This window comes from Diceros bicornis, chromosome 14 (assembly GCF_020826845.1).
Source record: "Diceros bicornis minor isolate mBicDic1 chromosome 14, mDicBic1.mat.cur, whole genome shotgun sequence".
Taxonomy (NCBI): Eukaryota; Metazoa; Chordata; class Mammalia; order Perissodactyla; family Rhinocerotidae; genus Diceros; species Diceros bicornis.
Genome location: NC_080753.1, coordinates 42,370,691 through 42,383,314, shown reverse-complemented (window position 1 = coordinate 42,383,314; position 12,624 = coordinate 42,370,691). Strand labels below are relative to the sequence as shown.

At 40.3% G+C, this 12,624-nt stretch overlaps 1 protein-coding gene across 3 annotated transcripts; it reads right to left on the bottom strand.

Moving 5' to 3' along the window:
* Positions 1 to 201: 201 nt before the first annotated feature.
* On the bottom strand, positions 202 to 12,037 carry SLC17A2 (solute carrier family 17 member 2). Of its 3 annotated transcripts, XM_058555122.1 has the most exons (12): positions 12,010 to 12,037; positions 10,531 to 10,742; positions 9,167 to 9,169; positions 7,397 to 7,630; positions 7,224 to 7,311; positions 5,106 to 5,192; positions 3,590 to 3,708; positions 3,306 to 3,467; positions 2,677 to 2,809; positions 2,440 to 2,587; positions 1,548 to 1,638; positions 224 to 358 (listed from the first exon to the last, which is right to left on the bottom strand). In XM_058555122.1, the coding sequence occupies exons 1-12, from the start codon at positions 12,035 to 12,037 to the stop codon at positions 224 to 226; spliced, it is 1,440 nt and encodes a 479-aa protein (XP_058411105.1). The 3 variants fall into 3 exon arrangements, with proteins under 3 accessions (XP_058411106.1, XP_058411105.1, XP_058411104.1); XM_058555121.1 differs by lacking the exon at positions 9,167 to 9,169; XM_058555123.1 differs by lacking the exons at positions 2,440 to 2,587; positions 9,167 to 9,169 and having other exon boundaries at positions 202 to 358.
* Positions 12,038 to 12,624: the final 587 nt, after the last annotated feature.

Here is a 12,624-nt window from a genome sequence, read left to right as displayed (position 1 = left end):
AATTAGTGGTTTCTAGGATCTACTCTAGACCAATTCATGCAGAACCTCTGGAGTAGGGCCCATTCAACATTATATTTTAGAGATTCCCCAGGGAAATCTAACACACAACAGAGTTGAGAACTGCTGAGTCCATGGTGAAGAATATGAAAAAAGAACGACGATAAATAAACAATGTTGAAAAGTTTATGGTCAGTACTACATTTAAGTTTGCAACTCTGTATCCTCAGAGATGGGTGACAGTCCTCTCTTTGGCCCAGTCCTGAATTTCTGCTTGTCCAAACTTGAGGTAAAAAACCAGGCCGAACATGTTGACAGCAGCAGACAGGAAAAAGACATTCCTCCAACCAGACACAGAATCCTGGAGGCAAAAAAACAGAATTATCAGTCTCACAAGTTACTTCTCCACCAGTTCTAGAAATCCTCCATTTTGTGTATTGCAACATTGATCACAAAGAATATGGGGATCAATATGTAATAGCTCCTTATCGTAAGTTATCAAGGAAGGTTTTATGAAACTGTTGGAAACAAAATAACTCTAACATGAACATTGGGTTCTGGGTTCGGATGGATTTGTCTAAACCAAAATAAATTAACTTACACTAATGTTTTTCTGGAAATTTGGATCTTGACGTTCACGAAAATATTACTCATTTAAAATTATGCCTGAAGTGACATCTTTAAGATCTCATTCTTGTGTACTCTCTGTTTTGTTTTGATTCTGCCTGTTGCCATCAATTACAACCACTGAGATGGACATCTCAACACAATGCGAGTTATATTTGTTTTGCCTGTATGATCCTCCTCCCCAAGCCCTTATAAGTCATAGTCCATTTCTGGCTTTATAGTCATAATGGATTCTTAGCAATTTGGTCAAAAATTAACCTGGAAACTAGATCACATAGAGATGTATTAAAACAAAACTTTTTTTTGGAAGTTGACTCTTGTTGTCCTTCCATTCCAGCCTGGTTCTGCCTTTGCATCTTCACTATCAGCCCACACTTCACACTAAACAAGCCTCATGGCCCATGCTCCCTGCTCTGTCTTACAGACATGCTCTTTTCACCTGTGATTTAATCTCTCTTTAAAGTGGCCTTGAGACACTTTGTGTTTCCATTTTGTGATTTTTTTTTTTAAATTAGAATTACTCTGAACAGACTGTTCATAATCTTCCCCTTCTGCTCCTCTGTCTTTATCTCTTACCATTCCTTGACATGTACCATTCACTCTGGTCATAACTAGGAACTCTTTTGATGCTTTTATACCTCTAGAAAGTCATACATTCTGTTTTCTCTCTGCCTGAACTGTTCATTTTCATCTATCTAACATATATTCACATTTAGAAATTCAGCTTATATTTTTCTTTCCCTGGGAAACCTGACCTACCAGACTCTGATTTAGAGTCCCTTATGAGTAGAGTAATTGTGTTGATATTCATGCTTGTTTTCCCCATAAGACCATACAGTCCTTGAGAGCAGAGGCCCTACTATGTATAGCCAGTGCCTAAAACAATACCTGCTACTTGCAGATGTTCAATAAACTGGCCCAACCTGACTGATAAGGAATCCAGTGGTAGTGGAGGAGATAATTCCTGCGATGAGCCCGAATCCCCTTGAGATTCCCATGAGGAAACTTGCATATCTGTGGGGAGATGATTTTATAGATTATTTTATATAGAAAGCTGCCTATGGCTTTTCAGCAACTCAACTTTAATGCTGTTCAGCTCTAATGGCAAAGTCATTTTGCTCAATGAAGTTTTTCGTTCACCTAAAGACTTTTAGGGCAATGTTTGTTTGCCAACCCTGAAAACACCCAGCTGCCCAGTCAACAACCAGGGAATAACTCAGTGTCCTGGGAGCCCAGGTTCCCACCCTGGCTGCTCAGCGTGACAGGCAGTTTGTGCAGTTGACAGAACAACAGACTCTGGAAAACTGCCTGGGTCCAAATCCTTGCTCTGCCTTTTTGTGACCTTAGGCATGCCACTTAAACGTCTCGTGCCTCTGTCTTCTCCCCTATAAAGTAAGGATAACAGTAGGGCCGGCCTCATGTAGTTCTGAGGATTAGATGCGTAGATATATGAGAAATCCTTTGAATAGGGTGTGGCTCATGGCAAGCGCATACATATGTAGTAGCTAATATTATTAACACTTTGGAAGCTTTTCTAAAACACATATATGTGGGCCCTTTTCTGGAACACACAGTCCAGTCTCTGGTGGGGAGTCTTGGGAAGCTTTTCATCTAAGTGATTACTAGCCAAGATTGGGAACTGTTGTTCTAAAAATGCCTTAGGTCATGGCCAGAAACCGACGTTTCTAATTATTTGTCACTATTCTGCCATCATTTAGTGCATGTCAACAACATGAAGGAATTGTAAGAAGAAGACTGAGGCCTAACACCTCTGGAAGGGTCTAGAGGAGGGGAACAAACAGGTAAAGGTCTTACCTGGGGGCGACATCTAAGGTGTTGATGATGAACCCTGAGTCACACAGGTTGCTGGTCCCAGGAATAAGTATGAGCAAAATAACAGTTGTGATGTAACTGGAAGTCACGAAGGGCAGGGCCACAGCACATAGTGAAGGAAGGAGGAGCCCTGGGCAATGAGGAGACGCCGTCAGGAACCCTCTCAGACCATGCGTGGAAAAAGGGATTGGTTAACTGAGCCCATACGCCTATCCTTACCTAGGGATGAAAAGAGTTTTCGTACGTTGATTAATCTGAGAAGATTCCTAGACAGAAGGAAATCTGCCAACTGACCTCCTAGAATCGTACAACTTGAGGCAGCAATAAAAGGCAGGGAGGACAGAACCCCACTCTGAAGGAAGGAAATGTATACAGTGAGTACAGAGGTGCATATAGCACCAAAGTTCATCAGTTACACAGACCAATCATTAGCCCACCCTCCTGACATTCTGAGTTGTTTTAAGGAAATTAGCATCCTTTTCCACACAAGAAGAACACTGCCTCAGGCAAAAGGGCCAACACTTGAATTACACTAGTCTCCAGAGAAAAGCAATATTAATTCCTCAGGGAAATTGAAGAATCAGCTAGTGTGGCAGTGTAGCATAGTGGTTAAGAACACAGATGCTGCAGTAGCTCTATCACTTAGTAGTTGTGTAATCCAGGGCAAGTCATCTCACCTCTATATATCCCTATTTCCACACCTGTGCAATGGGAACCATTACAGTGCCTCTCTCAAGGTCATTGTGAGGGTTAAATGAGTGGTTATGTGCATAATGTAGTAGGCAGCATAGAACTAATTCTCCTTATTGCCATTACCATTTTCATAGAAGTATCAGAAGTATACTCACATCTCTGATGTTAACATGGAGCACAGAACTGATGTACGTCGGTAGGTATGTTATGATTATGGTGCATAACCAGAAATGGCTGAAAAACCCCGTGAAAATGGCCCAAAGTGGTAGGCATCTGACCATAGCCTTTATGGGGACAGATCGTCTAGGAGAACTGGACTGAAAGGAAATATCTAATCAACGTGGATGTTAGAATAGGCCAGAGAGTGCCTTTTCTGGGAGCCCCACACCCTGCCCTGGAGATCTCTGCATGGTCTGCAGGTAGAAGGGATGCACTGTACCTGTTGAGCCAGCGAGGACACAATGTATTCCTTTTCCCTGGCACTTATGCATGGGTGATGCATGGGGTCATCATAAATCACCGTGAACCACAGGAGACAGCAGACACAGCCAATGCTACCTGGGAAGCCGGGACTCTATTAGTTTTCAGGTAGATTTGTGCGCTGGGGGAAGTGAGTTCCCTCTGAAGTGGCACACCTCTATCCCAAAACACACATCAATTCATGGTTATTCCATCACGAGGACCTAAATTTTCCCAGTTCTTTATTTCAATTTTTCTACAAGTCTCCATTTAACTAAAGCTCTCCAGATACCACTTCTCAAATACAGAGTGCCATTTGTCAATGTCAAAGCCCTCTAGAGAGAGCACAAGCATGAATGTACCATTGCATACCTGACTAATTACTCTTAAGACTCCAACGGTTATAGTGCTATATGTCATTAGCAGCAACTTCTTAATATACACACTATTGTCTTATTTTGTAAGATCTGAATAGTCAGGACTGAAGAAGACTCATATATACATGAGACAACCTGCCATAAAATCAGTATGGCAAGGAAAAACTTCCAACACATTTGCAAAAGACATTGTTATTTGTATTCAAACAACACATTCATTATGGATTTCCAGAAGAAATATTTCTTGACAGTACTTGATTAACATGTATGAACCAAAATGACCTGGGATTAATATCATTAATGAGAAAGCCATCCAAGCCAGAACCATAATGAATGACATCATTTGATTATATAAACAGAACAGAAACTTGTCTCATTGCTGAGATTTTTCATTTGAAGAACTTCTATATTAAAAGACTCTGGGGATTAATGTTCTTTAAATTTCCTCTAATTACTGGATTCATCCATTCTTTTATTTATAAAGCTATAAGCCAGGAACTATGAGAGTATCAAAGTGATAAAAAACATTACAGAATGGATTCCTTGCCTCAAGCATTTCACAGTCTAGTGGAGAGGGAGACGGGGAAATGAATAATCACACACAACATAGCCTAGAGAAGAAATATCGGCAAGCAGCATAGAGGACAGACAGACTGAATCTGATGGGAAATGTCCTGGAAGTCTCCATAGGGAGGGATACATTTAAATTGAGCTTTACAAGTGTCACTTGGTAGAGAATAAGTAAGGGCATCTTGGCATAAATAATAATTATAATGAAATATGAAGACACATTTAAAGTGTATTTCACCAACTTTGATATCTTAACCACAAACAGCAAAGCTAGACCTGGCATTTTGGATGTGGTGGTAGAGATTCTGCAGAAGATGCCTGGGTAGAAGGATAAGGCTGCACTCCTGATTTCTCAGAAGTCAGCACCATGCATACAGTCACCTCCTAGACTAGAGTAAGAAAGCTACCAGTCCTCCGCATTCTTCATCGTCTTCCATTTAACAAAAGAAATTTTCTCTTATACGAGAAAAATGTGGATGATGGGTGATGTAGGCATCAAAATGAATGCCTGGGAAATGGAGGCATTAGCATTAAGATAAAGTGACTCACCAAAGATGTAGAAGATAAAAGGCCAGCCCAAGGCCTGTGAGATTAGTCCCCCCACACAGAGGATGATGAAGGACCCAAAAGCTGCCCCTGGAAAGAAGAGAGAGAACAGGCACTTATGAAAATAGTAAAGGCTGAGACTGAGTGGCCTCCCTTGACATTGTCCCAACAGTGAGGTGGCAAACTTAGAATTACTGGGTGACGAGAGTCTTTCTTCCCGCTCACAGATCTCCCCCCAACAGAGTCATGGGAAGCAATTAGAATTAATAACAATAATATGCCTCCGGACACTTCAGTGGCTTCTTAACACCAATGTGACCAAATCCAAATCCCTTAGTTTGTCATAGAAACTGTGTCTGCAACCACCAGCCCATCTGTATTTCTTTAGAATTAGAGTTACATTCTGGCATGGTGCAATCTAAGGTTGGTGACAGAAAAGAAAAGACTTACAAAAATTAATAAGATACAGTCCCTGCTCTCAAGGAACTTTCAGTCCAGTTGGAGAGAAAAATGTGAACACAATTCACTATTACAAGTGTAAAACAATGTAGACCTTGGAGTCTGAACATATTTTACAGAGACCTGTAATAAGAAATGCATTTTACATGGCAACACAATACATACACAAACACACACACACACACACACACACTCCTCAAACAAATTTCAAGAATCAATACTTAGCCTTACGATGTGCAATGTGCTCCAACATTTTCTATTCTATTCTATTTACTTTCATTTTTAAATATTGGTTTTGACCCACTAAACTGATTTTATGACCCCCTCAATGGGTCCCAATCCACAATTTGAAAAAAAAAAAAGGCGTGGAATGTAAATATGATAATAAAACTACAATGTGCTATGAAAGTATACACAGGCGAAAATTAAAACTGATGATAAGCTTTATGAATTGTTTACATAAGCTAAGCAGTAGGAAGGATGGAATTTTGGTAAAAGAAACTGGGAACAGAGGACTTTCCAGGAAAATGAGCCAGTAGAAATAGAGTCAGAGAGAAGTTAAGTGCAGATTGTATATGGTGCGACCTGAGCCTTTCTTACAAAGGGACGTTGAGTGGAAAAGCAGGTTGGGATCATATGTCAGAGCATCTTTATATCCGTGCATAAGGAGGTCAGTCTTTATCTGCAATCATGGAGGACCACACTGAAGATCCCCAAGCAGGTAAGCAAAAATGCCCCATCTGTGCTTTAGAGATATAACTTGGCTTTGATGGGAAGAGAAGGTTGGAGGAAATAATGCCAGAGAAGAGAGATGACCAGGAGGAGACAGCATTTGTAGATAGAGGAGATGGTGACAACTGCAATTGAAGGAGCCAGAACACAAGAGCGCTGCTTTGAAGTAAAAATCTGCAGTGTGCAGCCACGCATTGGACCTGGGAGAGAGGGGCTCGATGGAACCTCAGCTCTGTTCTTCAAGGTTACACTCTCAGGACTACCAGTTGGGGCAAATAGCAATGATAAAGTTGTCAAGTCCTTAGTATAATCACACCCTATGGAGAGGCAGTCCAGCATGGTGTTTGGTAGTGTGGACTCTGGGGTCAAACTGCCTGGGCTCACATCTCAGTTCTACCACCTGCTGGCTATTTGTATTTGGGCAATTGACTTAATCTCTGCATCCGCTAATTCCCTTCTTTGTAAAATGAGGGTTAAAAATAGTATCTACACCAGAGGGTTGTGAGGATTAGCTCGGAATAGTAAAGAGCTCAGAATAATTCGGGCTCTTTGAACTCTACTTTCCAGCCTGATTTCTCTCCCTACCACTTAGAATTCTGATAGTCTTAATTTTCACTTGTATATCTTTGCTAACATGGTGTTTATACAGTTTACTTGATCTTTTTCCATTTATGCAAATTATTAAAGTTCTAAACTTTTTCCTACAATGCTTTTCTGACCACCCTAGCTCACAATGATTTTTTCTGCTTCTGAGCCTCAGTGGCTTTCCAGCACAGATGTATCTTTCTTATTTGTTATGTAACTGTTTTACCTTGTTGAATTTTTTGGAAGTACTTTTCCCCGTTTTCCCCAAACCATCCCACGCATAGAAGGACAGACACAGTAGTGTGAAGCAGATTACAAAGCTGTGATCCATATTTGCATCCTTACCTGACCCCGCAATGCTGGTGAGCTTGCTTCGTTCAAGTGGGGGAGCCCATTTTGCCCAAATTGTAAACTGACCTGTCCATGCCATTCCCTAAAATGAAAATCATTAAGACCTTTGATTTCTAGTAGAATTCAGGAAGCTGTATTCCACTCAGAATGAGAAAGTATCTGGATACCTGAGCCATGCCCTGGACTGTCCGAATCACAATAACCAAAATCACTCCGAAGTCAGCAGCCAATGGTGTAAAGAGGGTGAGAAGGGAGGAGATCAGCAAACCAGCACCAAGAATCTGTTTTGCTCCAAAAATCCCTGCTAAATATCCACTTGGGATCAGAGTCAGTATTATCCCATAGCTGATGGAGCTAAAGATGATACCCTGAGTCTCTGGGCTCCATTCATATACAGAGGCCTGGGAAAAAAAATGGAAAATTCTTTGCTAAGAAGTTCTTTTATGAAAGTCTACTTTATAGCCAGAGCTGCTTGGGATTGGTGAGACCCTACTACAAAATATCAATTTTGGTTTTCCTTTATTTTTTACCTAACTTAAATGCAGTAGTTCCCCCTTATCCACGGGGGATGCATTCCAAGACCCCCGTGGATGCCTGAAACCATGGATAGTACTGAACCCTATATATACTACGTTTTGCCATATACCTATATATTTGAGGTCAACAGCAAAACTAGCACAAATTTCTTTTTCCTTCTTCACAATTTCACAGATAGAAGATTAATTCTTTTTTTTTTTTTTGGTGAGGAAGATTGTCCCTGAGCTAATATCTGTGCCAATCCTCCTCTATTTTATATGTGGGATGCCGCCACAGCATGGCTTGATGAGTGGTGTGTAGGTCTGTGCCCAGCATCCGGGCCCTCAAACTCCGGGTCACTGAAGCAGAATGCACGAACTGAACCACTACGTCACTGGTCCTGCCCCAGAAGATTCATTCTTATGGTAGATCTTAGCAACCTCAGTATATGATTTTTTTTCTTTCCTTATTAACTCGAGAACTTTTACCTTTTCACTTAAAGGAAGCACTTTGCAGCTTCTCTTTGGCATATCCTAATTGCCAGCATCACTACTCTTGCACTTTGGGGCCAATATTAAATAGAATAAGGGTTACTTGAACACAAGCACTGTGATTCCAGACAGTCTTGATAACTGATACAGCTACTAAGTAACTAAGGGGTGGGTAGAGTATACAGTGTGGATATGCTGGGGAAAGGGGTGATTCACGGCCCACATGGGATGGAACAGGATGGCAGGAGACTTAATTACACTACTTGGATGGCACACAACTTAAAATTTATGAACTGTTTATTTCTGGAACTTTCCATTTAATATTTCAGACCAGGGATGACCGTGGGTAACTGAAACCACGGGAAACCAAAACCGCTGATCTGGGGGGACTACTGTATTCCACCTTTTCCAAACAACCAACCAACTATACTCCTAATTTGCACCTCTCAGAGGGAGGAAAAAACAGAGGAAATGAAGAGGAAAAGAGATAAAGAAATGATTATATAGATGGATGATAGTACGATGTAAATGAAAAGAGCCATTGAGAGATACTTCACGTGTGAAAGAGCTTCCTTTAACCATTTTGCTTCTGGTAAAAGTTGGGTGGCATGTTGACTCATTTCAAAGAATAAGAAAAACACAACTACACTGAACTCTCATCAAAATCACTTTCTTAAGTCAAGTTTAGGGGGGCTGGCCCCGTGGCGTAGTGGTTAAGTTCTCATGCTCCATGTGGGCGGTGGCCTGGGCTTCGCAGGTTCAGATCCTGGGCACAGACCAACACGCTGCTTGTCAAGCCATGCTGTGGTGGCATCTCATATAAAGTAGAGGGAGATGGGCATGGATGTTAGCTCAGGGCAAATCTTCCTCACAAAAAAAAAGAAAAAAGAAATCAAGTTTAGAAATTATGGTCTGCCTGGCGGAGCTGACTTCCTAAAACATGTTACACATTAATAAGATCACATTCTTCTTATAATGTAACCCAATAAATAATTTTGGTAGCCCGCTAGATATATGGCATCATGCTATAAATTGAAGTAGAGAGCCAAAAAATATAAGGTATGAAATATTTTATCCACTTAAAACAACTATAAATAATGCAAGATATGTGATTCATGTCCGAATTCAAGTTTGAGGATAAACATCAGTAAAATAGGGACATTGAGAAGAGGGAAAAACAATTTGAGAGGGTCCCAGGAAGGAAGTAGTACTTGAATCATCCTTTGAAGAATGACTATGATTTGTATGAAGAGAAATAGGAAAATTCATTCTTATTGAAGAAAACGGCAAAAGTGGACTTGTAGCATTTGGAGTGATATTGAATGATCAGAAAATAACCAGCATTCTGACTTACTCAGAACAAAGACTCCCTGGGCCATTGGTAGCACATATGAGTATGCTGAGAAGTGAGACCAGGTTCTGAAGGAACATAGCATGTCAAGAGAGGAGTTTGGCAACTGAAGGTATCCTGGATTTTTGAGTGCAGGAGTGTGAATGTGTAGAATGAATGATGGAAGAAAGACTGGAGGCAGAGAGGTCATTTTAAATGAGCTGGGTCCAAGGTAATAAAATCATGAAATACAAGGATGACATTAGAAATGTACAGTAAATGATAGATAGTTGAAAGGAAAAATTTTTAAATAGGGTCTAATTATAATTCTCATACAAAGTATGAAATGAGCGCGTGATAAAGATTTTATTTAACTAACTCATTAATGAGGGAATTGGTAAGATGTTACAACTGGTGCAAAAGAGAATTCAAAGAACCACACACATATAAGCAGGAAGTAATGCTGAAATAGATTTTAAATATATAGCAAAACTGGTTTATTCAACTGAGGGGCAAGTGGGGGAGAGTATCAATTGATTTTTCACAGGACAAAATTCATTTGCAGAGCTTTGGGCAAGAATCATTTGCATGACTATTTGTTATATAGAACTTGCAGAGTTGTAAAAAGGCTCACACAATGAAAGGTGCAGAGACCCGCAGGGAATCAGGCAGAAAGATGCACTTAGACAGTGCTTAGTTTTTCACTGAATACATTCAGTAATCTGTTCCTTTTGACAAGTTTTCACAATTTTTTCCTACATTTCCCCCACCTTATAATCATAATAATCTCAATCAAAGATTATTTTTATCACAGAGGTAAGCAATATCTCAAAAGAAAATTTCAGTTCTTTTTAGTTTGTCATTGAAAGTCATGATTCTATACGCCACAGAATCAAGATCCAAGCCTTCTTTTCTAACTGGGCTTTTCCTCTCAACAAAAAGCCTTGTTCTCCATTATACTTACCCCTGTATTAAATTTATTAATGGATCTGCTGGGGTTATTGAGGGTGTCTACAAGAGGTCCTTCTATGGAGGCATTGGATAGACCATGGTGCTGAGTGCTATTCACCATAGCAATGATTGCAATGCTCAGACTCACACGCTGCGTTATCATGGTGAAGTTTGAGAAGTGCATGATGAAAGCCAGTCCATAGCGCAATGAACAGAAATCTGGACCTAGAGAATGACACAGAAGTACGCAGTGAGTATCCTGACTGAGTTTGCCTTCTTTCCATTTCTCCCACGGCTAAATCTGAAAAAACTTCAGATAATCTCACACAGTCCCACTGTCTTTTTTCACCAAAATAACCACAACTGTAGCTCTCCTTTGTCATATTCTTTAAATGGCTTGAAGATAATAAATCTGGGATCTTACAATCAAGGAAAGCAAATATGGCCTCTTTTCAGAGGTGTGGGAAGCAGAGGATAAATACAGGAAAACGTCAATGAAGGCATTTATATCATATTGTTCCAAAACAAAGTGAATGGGGAAGATGGTGGCAGAGCCTGTCACAAAACCCAAGTCTCCCACCTGCAAGTCAGTAGCCTCATCTTTTTTGCATATTCATTTACCATAAAGTTTGAAAGTTTATATTTAGAGAGCTGCTTTTGAATTTAGCTAATCTAACATCTAAGGATTCTCTTTTAAAATATTTGAAAGACAGTGTGTAAATGAGCACTTCCACTAATTCCTTAGTGTAATGCTTACTTGGAAATATTTTTGCTGTGTGTCACTAGGCCCTGCCTTCACATATGTTCAGCTCTTAAAAAAATTAATATGGAGAACCATTTTTACTGAGTGTGTAGGTGATACGGTGCTGGAGGATTATTCAATATGTTACAAGAGCAACACATTTTTTTTTTAAAAAGACCCCACAAAGTGGAACAATGGGTCATTATTGAAAGAGTTCCCATGTGAATGATGGATTCAATTTCTTTCTGCCTATTTGGAGAACTGGGACTAAAGAGAAACAAAGAACTTGTGAAGAAACAGATACAAATATAATGGAGAAATCATTTTTAATGGCCAGATAGGCACAGGGATAGGATTGGTTGCTTGCAAAAGAATTATTTCCATCTTACTGAAGTTTTTCAAGCTCAGGGGAAATAGCCAGCTACCTGGCAAGGATGTTATAGCAGGAATTCTTACATAGGTTGTGGGTTTGTTTAAAGTGACTTTTTCAAGACTCATTCCATTCCTTATGTCCCAGGATTTATTGATCATTTGGCTTAATTTCTGATAGATAACTCAGTGGGACTCCCTAAGGAAAAAGCTACAGGTAACAGGATGAGGGGCTGCAGCTGGTCTGATGTTACACTGAGTCTATACAACGGGCGGCATGATTGAAAAAGGAGGAGAGGAGAGCAAGGATGTGTAAAGAACACTGGAAATAAGCTTCCACTCTTCCATAAGGTAGCCGGCAAACAAGAGAGGTGGCTCTACCTTTCCTGGCAGAAGGCTTCTCGTCCATTTGGCTTCTCTGGGAAATGGTACCACACGTGGTGGTGGGGTTTCCCTCCGCCCTGAATCTCTTTTACGACGACTGGCTTTTATCTATGGGGAGAACGACAAACCAAAACATGACACACAAATAATTTTCTTGTGTTAATGTTGCCTCTCTCAGCATTAATAAAAGTTTTGATCTAACACAGCTACAGGATTCACATTTTTCAGTACACTTGAATGCTATGCTAACAGAGGACTAGATTTTTACAAGAAAATCTGGCTGTAAGTCTCGGCTATGTGACTTAGAGCTAGTCCTTTAAACTCTCTAACCTTCCATTTCCTCATCTATTCAATAAGAATAAGTCTCCTTTCTAAGTGGTGCTGCAAGAATGAAATGAGAACATTGCAAACCACAAAGAACCATGCAAAAGTAAGGGGTATTATGGTTCTAGGCAGGTTGAAGACAGGAAAGTTAAATTAAGCTCAAGAGCTGAGGAGAAAAGTTCCAGAGCAGCCCTTTCTTTCATTCTGACCGTGTTTCTGTCCCTCTGTACAAAGAGGACAATGTTCCATGGTGTCTTCTTTCAACATGAAGGACGACATTGTATATCA